At 30.1% G+C, this 18,446-nt stretch overlaps 6 protein-coding genes across 6 annotated transcripts; 3 read left to right on the top strand and 3 right to left on the bottom strand.

The window, feature by feature from the left end:
• Positions 1–1,326: 1,326 nt before the first annotated feature.
• Positions 1,327–2,796, top strand: TBLA0B03090 (uncharacterized protein; the record flags this gene model as incomplete). Its single annotated transcript, XM_004178621.1, has 1 exon — positions 1,327–2,796. The coding sequence occupies one exon, from the start codon at positions 1,327–1,329 to the stop codon at positions 2,794–2,796; it is 1,470 nt and encodes a 489-aa protein (XP_004178669.1).
• Positions 2,797–2,821: 25 nt separating this feature from the next.
• On the bottom strand, positions 2,822–3,478 carry TBLA0B03070 (CUE domain-containing protein; the record flags this gene model as incomplete). Its single annotated transcript, XM_004178620.1, has 1 exon — positions 2,822–3,478. The coding sequence occupies one exon, from the start codon at positions 3,476–3,478 to the stop codon at positions 2,822–2,824; it is 657 nt and encodes a 218-aa protein (XP_004178668.1).
• Positions 3,479–5,283: 1,805 nt separating this feature from the next.
• TBLA0B03060 (putative endodeoxyribonuclease) lies at positions 5,284–6,300 on the bottom strand (the record flags this gene model as incomplete). The annotated part of the gene is made up of 1 exon (XM_004178619.1): positions 5,284–6,300. One exon carries the CDS (start codon positions 6,298–6,300, stop codon positions 5,284–5,286), a length of 1,017 nt encoding a protein of 338 aa, XP_004178667.1.
• A 615-nt stretch (positions 6,301–6,915) lies between these two features.
• TPS3 (trehalose 6-phosphate synthase/phosphatase complex subunit) lies at positions 6,916–10,335 on the top strand (the record flags this gene model as incomplete). Its single annotated transcript, XM_004178618.1, has 1 exon — positions 6,916–10,335. The coding sequence occupies one exon, from the start codon at positions 6,916–6,918 to the stop codon at positions 10,333–10,335; it is 3,420 nt and encodes a 1,139-aa protein (XP_004178666.1).
• Positions 10,336–12,137: 1,802 nt separating this feature from the next.
• On the top strand, positions 12,138–16,427 carry TRM732 (tRNA methylation protein TRM732; the record flags this gene model as incomplete). Its single annotated transcript, XM_004178617.1, has 1 exon — positions 12,138–16,427. One exon carries the CDS (start codon positions 12,138–12,140, stop codon positions 16,425–16,427), a length of 4,290 nt encoding a protein of 1,429 aa, XP_004178665.1.
• Positions 16,428–16,979: 552 nt separating this feature from the next.
• ILT1 (Ilt1p) lies at positions 16,980–17,906 on the bottom strand (the record flags this gene model as incomplete). The annotated part of the gene is made up of 1 exon (XM_004178616.1): positions 16,980–17,906. One exon carries the CDS (start codon positions 17,904–17,906, stop codon positions 16,980–16,982), a length of 927 nt encoding a protein of 308 aa, XP_004178664.1.
• Positions 17,907–18,446: the final 540 nt, after the last annotated feature.

The raw sequence follows: 18,446 nt of genomic DNA, 5'->3' as shown, positions 1-18,446 counted from the left end.
ATACGATTTTTATGTTTACACTTTTCAAAGTGATGAGGCTTGGAAATGTCAAGAATAATTCGGGAATTTCTTACCACCGACAAATAACTAGAGATCAAATATATATAATAACGAATGATGGGTGTTATACTATCTTACACAAGGTTATGACGGCAAGTGAAATATTCTTGGATAATAAATTAGCTCCAAGTAAATGTAAACAAGATTACGTATACCCCAACTAAGTAAACAAATTAGAATTGTGCTGGGAAAAAAAAATAAATAGAGAAACTGTTTAACAGAAAATGACGATATTAAAGCGCAAAAGCAACGCCATGAAAAAAATATAATTAAAAGGTCAATTCGTACCTACCACTTCAATTTCTAATATATATTACACCAATCGCATCACCATTGGAAGACGATGATTGCACGTATTTGAATAGTAGCACAAGGATATCCTGATTAGCAATCAAAGAAATGCCGTAAAGAAACAATATGTTGAAGGTTGTCAGCCTTTCGAGTTTTTTACCTGCCAGGTGCATTTCTAGTCGTAGTGTCTCTCTCAAGAATTTCCTATTATTGTTTCTAGGTATGATAAATTAGAATTTTAGATCATTAACCGATGTGTTCCAATAAGTTGAAAATTTTTTTGATTATATTTATTTATTTATTATTATTTTTAATTTTTTTTTTTTTCTTTTTATTTTTTTTCTTTTTGGATATATTTCTTTTTTAGTAAATGAATGTCTTTTTAATTTATTGATTGGGTTTTTAACGAATTGACCAATATGGAAATTTTGTAGGAGCGAGAATGGCAATACGCGAATTTCTTCGTGCCTATATTCTTGATTAGGTAACAGGCCGGGATGATCCGATTGGGAATGGCTAAAATAGGAAAGCGAAATTTAAGTGGCTGGTTTTTTTTGAGGTTTATTTAGGGTTATGTGAAGACTGGGTAAGATATTAGGGTTAGGGTTGATGTATTTGTTTAAAATCTCGGGTTCGATTCCTTGAATCTTCGTTTTTGATTTTGATTTTTTCTCGATCTTAATCATTGGAGAATTATAGGTATATCTTAATTATTGTTATTATTGTTAGGAATATTGTTAGTTTTCCATAAGCAAAGTAAGGAATCCTTTTCAAGGCCAAATAGAAAAAAAAAGTGATGACCTAATTGAAGTGGGGAAAAAAAATAGAAATAAAAAAAAAAAGTCAAATGATTTATTAAAATATAAATAGACTTTTTTTGTCTTTTCTCTTTAAAATAAGTAAAAGGGGTTGTTCTAATTTATTTAATTATTTTTTCTTTTGTGTTGTTTTCTCTTTGAAGTATAAATATCAGTCATGGAAGAGTGTAAATTGAATGATTACGAATGTTTAATTCAATGGAATAGTGTGCCGGATCTCTTGAACCTACCTAAAGTTCCACCTTCCGAAATTAAACGTTTAATCATTTATGATTTTGACAATACATTATATGCTTCTCCTAAACCAAATGAACAATTGTCTTCACCTGAACTAATAGAGTTATTATTAAATAGTCGAGACAAACTAAAAAGTGGTAATTGGTGGTCGACTCTAGAAACGTTGGAATACAGTTTTGATAGATGTAGCGCTCTATGTGAGAACCCAACCTCTGAAATTTCGCCATATATATTCTGGAATAAGTTGCTTTTAAAATCTGCTCAATTGGCACATAAAGATCCTACAACAGTATCAATTATTTTAACTGGTCGAAAACATGATACATTCCATAAGTTATTTGAAAGATTACAGTATGCTAGTTTTTTAAAAGATGATACTACGAATGCGTTCATCTTTAATGCTGTTTGTTTGAAAAAAAATTGTAATATGAATACTTTTGATTATAAAGAAAAAGTAATCACTTCATTAGTAGAGTCCCTAAACATCAAGAATAACCTAAATGAAATTACTATTTATGAAGACAGAAAGCATCATGTTAGACAATTCCAGGCATTTCTAACCAAATTATCATTGAAAGCGTCGCATACTGTCTCTTCTGCATCTTGGCATGGAACTGTGGTTCCCGTTGCTGCTAAAAATTTTTTATTACATTATGAAGATGAAATTGCCATCATCGAGAAAATGTTTGATAATCATAATAAAATCTGTATTGAACAAAATTTAAACGATTTACCTATTTTTAAATTGAAATGGTCTGGTATTAAAAGTGGATTTTTTCATGGCGTTCATTTCACAGAAGAATTTATCGAGTTGGACAATAAACTATTTGAAAAAATTAAAAAATATCATCCCACTCAAATTTTGAATAAATATCCGATGTATATTCCAATTACTGTACCGGGGAATGTATTATCTGGAAGAATATGTGCGCAAATTATTTCTAATGGCGATCCTAAAATAATTGATGATAAAACATTTTGTCGCAATTCAATTAACAATATGAAATTTCCCAAGGATTCCAAACGTAACAATCTTTTAAACTTTATATTTAAAATTACAGCTATATCGTTGAATTTCGAATCTGTAGGGAAAATCCCATCAATTGTTTATAAAGTAATACCTGTGGGAGAATCAAAGGGGAAATTCATTGGTAAAAAATTAGAAGATCTTTATTTAGTTGGAAAGACAAAGGCCAAAGATGATGAATTAAAAGAATATTGGTTTTGCAAAACTTTAGCAACAGAACCAAATTTAATTAAACAATCAATGAACTGGATTGATGTTAAAGATGGGCCGATAATACGAACCACTTTTGGATCATATTCACAATTGGATTATATAAAAACACCAGGATACAATTTTCAATCTGAAAATAGTAATGTTCAATGATATGAAAAAATTGGAGGAATTTTATTTACGTAATATGAATAATTAAATGACAAATAGGGTATTTATTTACGTATTTATGATGCATGTGTATGTGAAAAATAAAAAAAGCAAAAAAAAGTAACATACAATTAGAAAAAAAATAAAAGCTATTCTTTTTTTCAGCAGTTTTTGTAGTATTCTTGTCTTTTTCAATATTCTTTTCTTGTAGATCCTTTTTTTCCACTTTTTTGTCCTTTGTTGGATCAAACATTTCCTTACCTGATAAGAAATCTTCTACAGTGGTTTCCACAGAACCAGTTTGTTTTAAACTATATCTGATTTGAGCCACAGATAAAGAAGGAGCTAACGTTTGAACAACTTCTATCATATCTTGAGTTACTTTTCTTTTGAAAACTTTTTTCTTCTTTAATGGGGCTTCTTGAATAGACACTGATTTTTTGGGTTTCTCTTTATCTTTAGAGCCGGATGATAATGCACTTTTAATCGGTTCATTCTTACCTCCATTAGAAGCTGTATTTATTTGTTTAATATCCTGTTTTAGATATTCCAATTCTCTTGATGATTCCAATCGATCATTATTTTTCAATTCTACATCTTTCTTATTCTTTTGATATCTGTAAATTCTCACAAATATGAATAAGATTAATAAAAATCCAGCAAATTCTTTCGTGCTACTGTCCATTTTTTTTTCTTTCTTTTGTATTGCTTAATTGATGGTAACTCTTCAATTGAAAAAAAATAAAATAAAAAGAAAACCTCAATAAATAAATGTAAATCATTACTAATACTTTTGTTTTTGATATATATAAATATGTAAACACGAAGCGAAATTCTTAACGCGTCCATTAAAGAAAATAAGCTTGTCCATATAAATCGCCAATTTGCAGCTGTGGCGCTCAGAAATACAACCTATTAATTAAATCTTAGACAATAAAATCTTAGATGAAATGAATAGATAGATGGGTTGAGTCTTACACATCAGGTTCCCATATTTACGTTTTGAAAGTGAGTCAGTTGTACAACTTCATACCACTCGTTCTATCAATAATCAACTTGGCTTCTCACTCAAAAATAATAGAGTTTAAGGAAGATACAGATTTCACAGATGAAGGATTATATGACGCAGCTTATTTTTCAATTGGGAAAAATTACAAAACATCCGATCAAGAGTCTTCAGAAGAATATTTTTCCTTTTTCAATAGAGAGTTAGTTCAGGTACAATACATCTTGGAAAACATTGGATCTAGGATTAATCAATTATTTTTCAAACATTGTTATCTAAAACTACAGAAACAATCGATGCCTCAAAAATATTACAAGAAATTGTTGAAATTATTTCGTAAACTAGATAATGATGCATTAGAGCCCATCTATACGAACAGATCAAATAAACTTAAATGGATTATCCCCTCCCCCATTCTAGTATACAAATCTCTGCATTATCCCATTTTATGTCAAATTCACTAGCAAAATCGATTAGTAAGATTAGTTTTTTTTTTATCTACTCCTTTATCTCCTTTGTTATGGTACAGTAATCTGTTTTATTGAGTCTCTGATTTTATGCATATTAACTATCATTCACAGTTATTTCAAAATTTTAACAGGTTTTTCGCTGTTCTATTACAGTACACATAAAAATTTCTAAAAGCTCGTTCAATAAAGCAAGCTTTATAGCATCCATAATAGCTTTTCATAAATTAATGAAAAATTTGTGAGAGGTTATTACACTTCTTAGTTGAAGTATCTGAATAATTACATAAAAATTAGTAAACAATTTAACCTATTCTCGTATTATTTGCTTTATCGACTGGATTTTAAGATAGCTACTATACTGGCCAATTGGAAATAGCTGGTAAACTAGACCATAAATTATTTATACTTTATTTTAAAGAATAAAATAGTATTCTTCAAGAACAGATTGTCATTATAATGTAACATAAAATTGGTTATTCACTAAATGTTTATTTATATAAGCCTGGTATATTTATTATAGTTCAATATATTTGTGTACGACGTTAGAATCATTTGTATTGGTTTTATTGTCAGTCATAATTTAAAGAATAAATCTATTTAAATTAGTAGTTAAAAATATAGAAACCGAACCCTCCTACCCTTTAAAGTATGAATCAGAAGTGTATGAAATACAAAGATTTGATGTCAAATAAAAGGCTGACAATTTATTCATGATATATTCTCTTTTATATATAATGCTTTATGTATAAAGACCATAAATATCTAACAATTCGATTGGTTATACCCATTTTATTTTATAAATTAGGAAATAGAATTTTATATCTTGAATAATAAAATTCATATTTGGTATTTACTTATATATATTTCCCAATATATTTATGTATAATAATATTTTTTTCTTTATTTTCAGATATTTATTGCCTTTCGTTTTCTAAACACTTGCAACAAGTGTTGTTTGCACTTTTCTAAAGTTTTTGAATGGTCTTATTTTTATATTAAAGTTTAATTAATTAATTAAATAGATAGAAATGCTATGTAATTTGTTTTAACCAAATTGGTAATATCTTCCAACGATTCCAAATCCAAATAAATCTTTAATTGCTCATTAACGTACAATAAATCTCGGGCCAATTGTTGTCTATCATTTGTATCAATAGTATAATCAGTTTCCGTAAGAATACATCTCTTAGGCAATACTTTTAAGATCTCTTGAAAAACATTTAAATTTTTATCAAGGTTGATCCATTTAGAAAAAGATATAAAAATTCTTTCTTGACCAAACACACGTAAATAATTACCCTTTAAAAACTCCGCAGTGCCAGTGAATGAATGTAAACAAATCATAATATGCTGTTGTGATAAGATCCGAGATTTCAAAACATCAAAGATCACCCCATGCGTTTTCACATCATGAACAGATATTGGTAAAGAATATTTAATAGATAAGTCCAATAGAATGTTAAGGATTTTTAATTGGTGATCCATCTTGACTCTAATATTGGATAATTGTTGAGGTTCTGAAGAAGACGTATAATATCCATTTCTAGGTAATCTAAATATTTTATCCAGCCCTATCTCACCAATACATGATACAAGCTCTTTATTAAAATGAGAATCTATATAATCATAAACGTTAAGCGGATGTGGTAGTGTCTCTATAAGACAATCGAATTCCTCCTGCTGACTGGATTTATATTGCAACACGTTTTGATAATGATTTCGTTTATTCTCGAGTGTTGTAGAATACTCAGATCCGGTACTAAACAAATGTGAATACCAAGGATGAATACCAAAGGCGATCTTGAATTGCTCATCATCAAATTCTGCCAATTTCTTCACTGATAACCAATCCCATTGATTTGTTGACATGACACACCTCTTGGTAATTGTATTAAATTCCAAGCCTTGTAACTGAGGTTGCCATTGAATATCAGTAACATTTGCACTACATTCCTTGTGTTGGGTACTCCAATGGCAATGTGCATCAACCAATGTAAATGTTTGATCTCTTTCTGCTCCTTCCAATTTCATTATATTCTATACACTTTATACTACTTATATTACACTTCCTCGCCACATTTGTCAAAAATTAATATCTCTTTGTGCATAAATAAGGATAGACAGTTAGTTAATTACTGATATTTTCCACTAAGTACCTACTTCTTTTCCTCAACATTTAGTCTTTCTAAGATGACTGACCTTTACAATTGAACCCCCTGTCACGTGCCTCGCCAAAGTTACCCGGTGTACCCCACGTCATTGTGACCCCCCAAACTAGTCCCCTCACTCCCCTTAAACAGTATACTGTGGATTCTCGGGTAAAAAAGACCTATATATATATACGGGCGATCCCTATTCTTTTCTTTTTTACATTTTCTATTAGTAGATCATTTAGGGTCTTAATATAATAAATAGCCTTTAATTGTTTTAAGACTAATTCAATTGGTAGTATAGTAAAGAAATCTGTAATATCAAATAACATATAGACGCACTTAACTAATTGTTCCTGCTACTGGATAATCTGAAGACCCCTAAAACATATATATCTAAAAAAAAAGAAAAGAATAGAAGGCAAAAAAAGAAAAAAATAAGGCAAATACACAAGAGTTCTAACCAATTACAACTGTACGCAAGGTAAATTCAAATATGACTATTATCGTAGGTTCATTATTCTTACCTTATCAGCCTCAATTCGAATTGAGCATTTCGCAAGCCGATGCCTTGGATGATTTGATCGATCCAAATCTAGTCAAAGTTTCAACCAATGTCCCAGATTTGATGAAGAAACAGAGAGAGATGGGCTCGAGAGAAATTGAGTCGCCAGTTTTCTCAAGAGAACTCTCTCCTGTTCCAACATCTAACAACAAAGAGTTGACTACTACTTCATCCACTGGAGTAACAAATACCAGTAAAGAATATCCAATTTATAATGATGATATGGTCTCTTCTAAAGTGTTTATGGATAATTTGACCACACATGCAAGTGCATTAGGTTCACCAGTGCACCCTATCTATTCGTTAAGTAGAAATGCTTCTGTTGATAAGTTTTTCACCTCGAATACAAATATTGCTATTTCAACCACAAGCAATAACATTGATTCTCAATTAGAAGATCAAGTAATGGATTCCCCTAAATCTATCAATTCAATCACTCAACCGAATCAAAATGCTAATCCAAGTAATCAAGCTCAAGACATTTCCAAGACTGGATTCACCCCGGATTCAACAGCAGCCCTTTTGAAAAATGTTAATAAATCATTGTTGTACCAATCATTATTTAAAAATAATTCCCAAACTTCTCTGGATTCTTTTACACATTATCCTATCCCTACTTCTTCCAATTCAGCTGTAATTACTCCTAAATCTAAAACTCTTTTAGATCATCATCACTCTACCGTCTTTAATTATGGGAAGTCTAAAAATAATACCAGTTCCACTTTCCCCTCCGTAAGACGGTTAAATAAAGCAGCTACTATTGCAAACACTGGTACTACAACTACAACTTCCCTAAGTTCGACTTCTAAAATGCACCAGCCTCAACCTCAACAACCTACTAGTTCAACTATTTTTAAGAAGGAGTTGAATCGTTCAATGGAAAGTATTGTGAGTAGTAAATACGAGGAAGAAACTACAGTTGGAGGTGCCAACCCTTCAGATATTCAATTATCAAGTGGCTCGGTAAAAAATAAGGTACCTAAATTTGGTGGTTATTCAAAGAGTGCTAGATTAAAAGCTTCAGTATTGAATAATTCTCATGATATATTTAAAAGTATCCCTTGGAGAATTGTCACTGCAGTTAAGGGCAATGGTGGTCTTAAAAACGCTATTGAAACCGCAGTCATTGAAGAAACGATTATCGAGCCAGTCAAATGGGTGGGTACTGTTGGTATACCAACTGATGAAGTCCCCCAGGATATCCTTGATAATATCATCCATTCATTAGAAGAAGATTATGATTCATATTCAGTTATTTCAGATGATATAACTTTTAAAGGTGCTTATAAAAGTTTCTCAAAACAAATTTTATGGCCAACTTTCCATTATCAAATTCCTGATAATCCTTTATCAAAGGCATTTGAAGATCATTCTTGGTCTTATTATAAAGAATTAAATCAAAAATTTGCTGATAAGATTGTCAAGATGTATAAACCTGGTGATACCATTTGGATTCATGATTATCATTTGATGTTAGTACCTTTAATGATTAGGAAAAAATTGCCAAATGCTAAGATTGGGTTTTTCTTACATGTTTCATTCCCAAGTAGTGAAGTCTTTAGATGTTTAGCCCAAAGAGATCAAATCTTAGAAGGTATTTGTGGTGCCAATTTTGTAGGTTTCCAAACTAAAGAATATGCAAGACATTTCTTACAAACAACTAATAGAATCTTAGTGGCAGATATTGGGAAAGACGAAGTTAAATATAATGGCACGATCATTAGCGTAAAATCCACTCCTATTGGTATTGATATGTTCCATCTGCAAAGACAAATGAAAACGGATAAGACTATAAAATGGAGACAATTGATCAGAGAAAGATGGAATGGTAAAAAATTAATTATCTGTCGTGACCAATTTGATAGAGTCCGTGGGTTGAATGAAAAAATGTTAGCATATGAACGATTCTTAAAGGAAAATCCGGAATGGATTGATCGTGTTGTTTTGATTCAAATTTGTATTGGATATAGAAAAGATGATGATTTGGAGAAAAAAGTCATGTTAACTGTAGATCGTATTAATGCATTATCTTCAGATTTAGCTAACTCTCAACATGTTGTATTCTTACACCAAGATTTAGAATTTGCACAGTACTTAGCTTTAAGTTGTGAAGCTGATGCATTTTTAATTACTGCATTTAGAGAAGGAATGAATCTAACAGCACAGGAATTTGTTGGTTGTTCTGAAGAAAAAAATGCCCCGTTACTATTATCAGAATTCACAGGCAGTGCTGAATTATTAAAAGATGGTGCTATATTGATTAATCCATGGGCTGTCAAAAGTCTAGCAAATGCTATTAAAAGAGGTCTTGAAATGTCTGAACAAGAAAAGAGAAGAAATTGGAAAAAAATGTCTAAAAATGTCATAGCTCATGATTCTGACCTTTGGGTAACCAATTCAATTGAATTTATTAATAAATCTTGGAACAATAATAAAGAAAGATTAACCAGTTTTTATTTGAATTCTTATAGAATTATTGAAAATTACAAGGATTCTAAAAAACATATGTTTATTTTGAAACTATCTCAACCACCAACTTCAAGAGTATTAGCTATATTGAATGAATTAAGTATTCATAATATTGTTTATGTTATAAATTCTTTCTCAAAGGGTACAACCGAAAGTTTATACAATCGTGTACTAAACCTTGGTTTAATTGCAGAAAATGGGGCATATGTCAGACTAAATGGGTCATGGTATAATATTGTGGAAAAAGTGGATTGGAAAAGTGAAGTTGTCAAGATTTTTGATGATAAAGTGGAAAGATTACCAGGTTCTTATTATAAAATCTCAGAATCAATGGTTAGGTTTCATACAGAAAATGCTTTAGATCAAGAGCGTGTGGCTAGTGTCGTTGGTGAAGCAATGACTCATATAAACACCTTGTTTGATGGTAAGGGAATACATGCATATTTACATGATGATGTAGTGTTTGTTCAACAAACAGATTTAGTTCAATCGGCTGCTAGTTTCTTATTACAATTTTATAATTCAACTACTGAGGATATAGATAGAACCTCGTTGCCAACTACACCAGCAGCTATTGGTGGTTTGAAAGAATTACAAAATCAACAGCCTCGTACAGATTATTTCGAAACCAAGGGAATATCACAATTCCATGTGGATTTCCTATGTGTTACAGGCTCTTCATCCCCTGTTAGTGAGCCACTTTTCCAAGTTGTCAAGAAGGAATTAAATGAATGTGATTTGAAATATGGGCATAGTATTGTTTATGGTAACTCAACTTCTACAAATGCAAAAGAACATGTTGTTGGTTCAAATGAATTATTTACGATCCTTGACAGATTGTCGAAAATTAAAAAGAATAAACTTGGTAAATGGAATATTTAATTAGCCATATTGATTTATTTATCAGTCAAGTAAATTAAACAAAAAAATATACAACTTACTATACAAACAAGATATAATGAAGATAAAAATTCCCACTGGAAACTAAAAAAAAAATCTTACAAAAATATTTCACTTCTACCTCACTTTCTGATTATTATTACTATTATTATTATTTAAACTTTTAATAAATAACTATCACTATTTCTATTTCTATTACCAGAAAATACATTCATAGATATTCATAATTCTCTTTTAATGATCTTTTAATACACGTACTCATGATATCTTACTTAATATCGAACTGCTACTAGCATAGCTTCTATGTATCTTTTTAGAAATTAAAAAAAAAACTACTTTAATATTTTCTTGAAAATTAATAATTTAGAGGCATTCTGCATCAGTATATCTATAGCAGATATTATTTAACAACTGATTCATGTAAGTAGGATGATATTGCTTCTGGTACAATTTAAGCATTAAGCCCCTTGATAAAAGGCAAGAAAAAAAGAAATATTTATATCTTCAGATCGGAAATTCATTTTATAGCGTTACTTAGAATATTCATAAACTGTCTTAGAGAATAACGGTATGTTTAGAATGTACGTAAAAATATAGACATATGAATTAAAGTAATTCCTCTAAGAATCAAGTTGACTTTGTTAATAAATCTGAACCTAGAATTTATACAGAAGTGGTAATTCCCATACGCTCATTAACCGGGAAATTTCTAAACTTAAATACCTAAATAGTCCTTATTTTTTAGTCACATTAATAAAAAAAATGTGTAAAATGAGTCGAGCCAAGAAAAATGTAAGAAGTAAGATGCTCTTGGTAAGTGTTTGAGAAGGTTCAGTTAAGAAATAAGTTACGGAGAATATGTCGTACACAGTCAAAGATGACAGATCGTCAGAAAATATATACCACGTTAGTCCTTTTAATCCTATCTGTTTAAATAGCTGGAGTAAAGTTTTGTCATGCTCTGTTGTTTCATCCACAGGTACCTTCAGTTTTAACTGATTTGGGAGATACTAGGCGCAGGATAAAAGTATTCACTGGAGTCAGGAGGTCAGCGTTGATAAAATGACTCTGTCAAATCGTGATTCCAAATGTCCTGATAAATATATATCTCGAATATGGAATATCATTGTCTTAAATACTACTCAAGATATACATGCAAAAAGAATAGTTTACTGTTTTTGATGTATATACTAATATGTTTTTTTTTACATTTTGATTGGTCATATCATATAGTATGCTATCCTATTCGAACCACACTAAGTCCAGTATTGTACTCATAATATATGCCAATCATTTTCTTGCATATTCCGTAGGCATTTACACTCTATGGTGTGTTCCTGCAAGGACAATCATCGTGTTTTTAGTTTATTTAAGATATGCTGGACCAGCTGAGTTTACTCATATTGTCATAAAATATTTATATTTCCGAGAATTGTTTTGGGTATTGAAGTTTCGGAAAAATCGATGAGCTACTTGAAAAGAAAAGAATGAAAAAGTTTAATTTTAAGCAAAAATACTGAACGAGTTAAAAACGTTTTAGAATGTTTCGGATTTTGAAATCTTGAATTTAATAAATTATCCAAACTCGACATTTATATATTCACAACGTTCTGATAAATTTTAGAAGTGTGGTTTTCTTTTCACTGTCGTAGTGATTAGTCGATTTAAATAAAAATAAAATAAAATTTTGTTAAAAATTAAAATATTAAAAATAAATTATAAAAAAAAATTTTGTCTTACTACAAGTAAAGTATCGTTCGTGTTATCTATACTTTCTTTTTATTATGAGTGAGCAAACAGAAATTTTGACAGAAAATGTTAAAAATACAAAAGAATTTCTAATCAAGTATAACCATTCAAAATTATTGAAAAATCCAGAACATATTGATGACGTTTTGACTAGTGTCATCGGACAATTTGCCATTGTTTTAAAGCCACTAACGTCTCAGGTAGATAATATTCCAGATTCTTCAAGACCTTTTGTGACAGACGCATTCTCGCTGTGGACTTTAAGAACTACCCAGTTTATTCAAACCAAAAAATTAGATACCACTAGGTTCGAAGAAATTGTTCGTAGCCAGCTATTAAATGAAAAAAATGTTTCACGTATATTTCAATATACAGTTGATTTCTGGGCAGATGGAGGCTCTGGACTTGTAAATGCTTTGCGAGATATGTTTACTAAATTGCTAAGGTTGTTAAAGATCATATATTCCAATGAATCATTAGTTGCTCTACTAAGCAAATGGTTAGATCGTGTCTTGGACATTCCTTCAACTTTGAAAGTTCAATATTATTTGATTGAATCTTTATCTGATGAATTAGATATGTATCGTGTATTAGAATATAAGTCAAACTTTATTGAATCTTCATTATCCTTGATGTGGTCCGATTCTCTTTCCAATCCAATTGGTAAATGCTTGACAAGTTTATTAATCAATATTTTTAATATTCATTATAATAAAGACGAATCAAAAATTTCTGAATGGATGGTTATCTGGAAGAATCAAGTATTAAACTATTTACCTCAACCTAAATTCTCCAAATCAATTGAATTTTATGTTCTAAGACCAATATTCAATTTAATGCCACGTCAAGCTTTTTCTCTGTTTATGAAGGATCTGTTTACCAATGAGCCATCCCAGTTACTATCACTATTAAAAATCGGTCAAGAGTTAGATATAGAAGAAGAACCTTTCCATGATGATAAATTAATCTCAATGGCAGTTTTAGAAAAATTATTACAACAAGATGAAAACAAATTGCCCGCATTTGAATTACTAACATTCTCCGTTAAAAAATCAAAGCCAATTAAAGGATATATTTTCGAATTATTGAAGAGAAATTTATCTATATTCTTTGTTGATACCGAAGTGGAAACAAGAAATTATTTCGCAAGTGCCTTTAAACATTTTATACTAAGAGTAAGAGATTCATGTGCATGTTTAGCGAGAGATGCAAAGAAATTGAATAAAGCAAATAAATTACCTGAAGAGCAAAAAGAAAAATTGAATGAGGTTCAAATTGCACGTGATTTTCTATATTGGTTATTAGATTTTTTAAAAATCCAATTATGTCCAGGAACACAATATCAAAGAAATGATCTTGCTTTCCAAATCTTGAATATTTTCATTGAAACAGGATTAGATAGAAGTATTGCGGAAAAATTCTTAGACAAAAGAAATAGAAGAGAATATCCCTTTTCAATCAACTTATTAGATGATGACGCATTAATAAGATTATTGATAGATAACTTGACAAATTCATATGATGATATTCGTAAGCAAGCCAAATATATTTTATTAATTGCTTTTCAAAGTGATATAGATAGTGTATTATATTCGAAAATTGATTGGCAAAAATTATACTCTGAATCTAAACAGCAATTATCAGTTTTCCAAACTTCAGATATTGGTGCAACTATTGCAGATTTCTTATTCATGACATCATTCAACAAAGAGTCATTTATTTGTCGTACTGAGAGAGATATTCATTTCAAAATTTTGCATTTTAAGGATGACTTTGTCGCTGCAGTAAACGATCCAGTAGGTGGTTACTTTACAGCATTACGTTCTATCTTAGCTCAATATAACTTTGATATTAACGACCCACGATTAGGTGAATTGGTAAAAAATAGCATTTCTTTGGTGGAATTTCAATGGGAGACTGTTAAAGATGTTCTTTGTCATGATGCTTCAGATGGTATTTTACCTCAAAAATACATTGATTCTGAAATATCAGATCAACAAATCACTAGTTATGCCTTCAGAGCCATTAAAGAAGCATCTGGATTATTAAATACTTTATTGACTAGATATCCAATGGCGGATGATAAATTAGTGCGAATTGGTAATCTGCTAATATCACAGTTACTTTCAATTCGTCATAGCGGTGCTTTCCAATCTATATTGCCAAGTTTAACAGTTTGTTGTAATAGAGCGAGAAAGCAATACCCTAAACAAATAGATGTTTGGCTAAAAGAAATTATTAATGAATTAGATACTAAAACGCAACATATTACCAGAAGATCAGGTGGTATTCCGTTCTTAATTACTACTATATTGTCAACAGAAACAAAGAATGACAGATCTCAATTGACTTATGTTTTTGAAAACCTGATACGTATTGCATCTATTCCAATAGTTGGTTTCCAAGATAAAATTGATGTCCCTCAAATTAATGCATTCAATTGTATGAGAGCTATTTTTATTGAATCAAAACTTGCATCACATTGTTTAGCGTATGTTCCAATTGCTTTACAGCTATCATTATCTAGTTTTACTTCTGATATATGGGCTTTGAGAAATTGTTCCATTATGTTGTTTACTTCTTTACAAAATAGAATATTTGGTAAAGTTGGAAAAAACATGAGTGCACATTTATTTTTTTCTAAATTCCCCGGTGTTAGAGATATTTTATTAGATTTACTTGAAAATTCGAATTCAAATATGACTAATAACTGTTTAAAATCTTCAGCAGGTATTGAATCTATTTTCTTAGTGTTAAACCTACTATTGCGTTTAAAGCCAACCCCTGGGTATGATGGTTTGGATATCTTTAAAAAAGGAGTTATTCAATGTCTTGGAAATAAAAATTGGAAAATCAGAGATATGGCATCGAGAACTATTGTTGCATTATCTAAAGATCATGAATCAGATATCATTGACTTACTTAAAACTTGTTCACAAAATAATCAAAATAAATTGCATGGACATTTAATGGCGATAAAAAATATGATAGTTGCCTTAAATTCAGATATGCCTAATTGGGATCATTTACCACTTACTAAGACGATCCTTGAATACGATAATATATTGCTCTTTAACAATATGTCCTTTATTACCGGGCATGCATATTGTGACTTGTTATTAGAATTAATAGATGGTTCTTCTGATTTGGTTATCCAAAATTCTCAGTTTTTGTTCAAATTAGGTAATTACTTCATTGAAAATAGTATCATTCACAGAGTTGATGGCAGTAAGCAGTTATGCCTGGCTCTTGTATTGAAAATTTTACTAATGTACGAAAAGAAGGAAAGCATTATGGATCTCTGTAGATTGGGCCTAAACTCTTCGTTTTTTGAAGTTCAAGACATTGCTGTCAAATTTATTTTACAAGAAAATAGCAAGGATATATTGAATGGCAATAATGATATTTTAAAAGATCTGAATCATCTACTATACTCTGATAGCACAATGGTAACTATCAAAAAGCCAATTTTAAAAGCTATTCAAAAGACTGAAAGCAAATTAGATGTCGACTCCTTAATGGAATTATTATCATCTACCGCCAGTGAGGATTTACGTCTGGCTACAATTGAGGCCTTGGGTACTGTAGTTACTCAAGAAGCAATGGAATCTATCTTAAATTTGGCTTTGGATTTAGTCAAAGTTGATAAACCAACGAATTCACGGCTATCAGGTCTAAAATGTTTAACAAATATGTATACAAAAATTTCAACAATCAAGATCCTTTTCCATATCCACGAAATGTTGACTGATGATGATGAAGATGTAAGAGATACTGCTGCATTTTGGTTAAATAAAAATATTTTAAAATTGGATTCTTGGGAAAATAAAATGAGTTCGTGTATTACATCACATAAAGTGATTATGCATATGAAATCTATTTATACGCAAGAGGAGATATATGACCTAATTTGGCAACAAGTTCGAACTTATCTGGATGGCCTTCATGAACTATTTTTGGAGATTGAAACTACAGAAGAACAACTATTTGAATTTGAAAAAGATAATCAATTTAGAAATGAAATCCATGTATTTGGTAATTACATTAATGTTCTTGGAACTCTTGATATTTCAAATACTCAGGCATGTGAATATATTGAAAACTTATTGTCTTCATTAGCTAGCTATTTAGCAAATGAATCAGTGATTGATACACCATTAGGTTGGGTATCAAATCCTGAAGTATTCAATCGTTTGATTATTTTCTTCTCTTTGGTTAAAACATTGGCACCTAATAGATCAGCCTCTATTAAAAGATTGGTTGATAATCACAATCTGCATTCTTTCCTTGTAAAATATTCCGATATTACAATTTTACCTGCATAATATCATTCATAAACTTTATAAATACTATTTTTTTAAGCGTATATTCTAATACCAATATAGACATCTAATAGAATATCTGTAATTTATTATTTTCTTAGTTTTTAATCTTCTCATAGAGTCTTTAGTGTATTTTTGATGTTTTTAGTTCAGATTTAATATTTAGTTTTCAGTTATTCAGCAAAGAGAGATAAATTTCTAACAAAGTATTCAAGGCAGTAATAACAAATTTCACTACTCTAGTCACTTATACCAGAAAAATAAGTCCATTATATGTTGTTGTATAATGCTAGTTTTGGAGTAATTTTTGTTAATTAAGCCCAATACATGTTTAAATTATTTAATAATATTATTTATTTAATAGCAAAAGAATATGTTTTCGTATTGTATATTCAAGATTTTGTTCCTATTAATAATTTATGAAAGAAACTGTAGATAATTGGTAAGATATAATGGTTATCACTTTAACATCATTCCCTTCATGGTGAAAATTAATATTCGAGGGATAATATAAACTGTTACTACTTGGTGTACTAAAAGGAAAGAACTGGATATTTACTTAATTTCTCTTTTATTTTTTATTTCTAAACTTTTCATTGTTTCTGCTTTTTGATAGGAAACCACTGCTGAATCGTTTTTGTCACTATAGATTTGATTTTCAAGAATAGTATCTTCGTCACAAATAGTTTCTGTTTCCTTTGTAAAATCTATTAATTCTGTTATTTTTTCAACGTCGTCTGCATTCTCCTCATTTTCCCAATTAATTGTTTCCTCTTTCTGAAGATCCAATTGATTATTCTCAGTATCACTATTTTTTTCTTTTGAAAACCACTTAAACCTACAACACCAAATAAAGTGTGAAGTAAATATGCCTAGTTCAAAAGCTGCAACAATACAATAAAGAATAATGCCCATGATATCCATATTTCCAACAATAACACTTATCATTGAGAGCCATGCTCCTAATGAATCTACAAATAAAAATAAAAAATTGATACCTACCACTTCACCTTTTCTCTTAGCCAGTTCAAAATAGGGGGGCAGTAAACCAACTGCTAAAAGAATTGTTGCAATTATACCAAAAATTAAATCTGGCCATTTAATTCCTTTATCATATAATGGTCTTAGTGCTAAAACACAGGATATCTCTGTAGAGACTGTAAATATGACAAGGCAGGCGATAATTAACGCAATTTTCCATTTGGGTAGTTTTGCTGGAGGATAGTAACAAGTTTGAATAAAACTTATGCAACAAAAAAACATAAATAGATGAGGTTGAATTTGTAGAATCAATGTAGCTCTACTAATACAGAAATAGATACCAAATGGTACCCCTGATACAACCCAAAGAAACATCATAATAGGCGGAAGACCAGTACAATCTTTCCTTTTCCAATTATAATAGATTTGAGGAATCAATTGTACACACCAACAAACAGTTGCAACCGTACCTAATGCAGTTGATGCACTCTCTGAAATCATATTGAATACCTAGTTTTTTTTAAGTTTTAGACCGTTATCAAGAGTTTATTGCTTGGCATTCAAAGATCAGGCTTGCTTTTATATAAAACGTGAATAAAATATTCCTAGGAATCCTTCTCTTATACTTTCCTAATTCTACCATTGTAGAAATACATACGTGCCTATTCTTATCATAATTGCCATAGCATGTTTATATTTAATAATTTAAAAAACTCCTCTAGATATTTCAATATTTTTTATTTCAGTGGAAAATTCCTGTGGGTCGGACAGATGATTCTGTAATTTGTGGGGAATAAATTCAAGTAGCAAAATCAAGCGAGAAGACAAATTTTACAGAGAAACTATAACCGAGAGCTAACTTAAGAATTTTTTAGAAACAATATCTTTCTAGTAGATCTGTTGTAGTAGTGCACTTGTATTTTGAGTATCACCAATATCTTCAGAAGGTACTGAATATCATTGGGAATAATAAAGAAGTAATCATTATTCTTACTTTACCTGGATAATATAAACTTCTAGATCTTTCTATATACTATATAT

The sequence above is a fragment of the Henningerozyma blattae genome, chromosome 2 (assembly GCF_000315915.1).
Source record: "Henningerozyma blattae CBS 6284 chromosome 2, complete genome".
NCBI classification, from domain to species: Eukaryota; Fungi; Ascomycota; class Saccharomycetes; order Saccharomycetales; family Saccharomycetaceae; genus Henningerozyma; species Henningerozyma blattae.
This window is presented reverse-complemented; position numbering and strand designations above follow the sequence as displayed.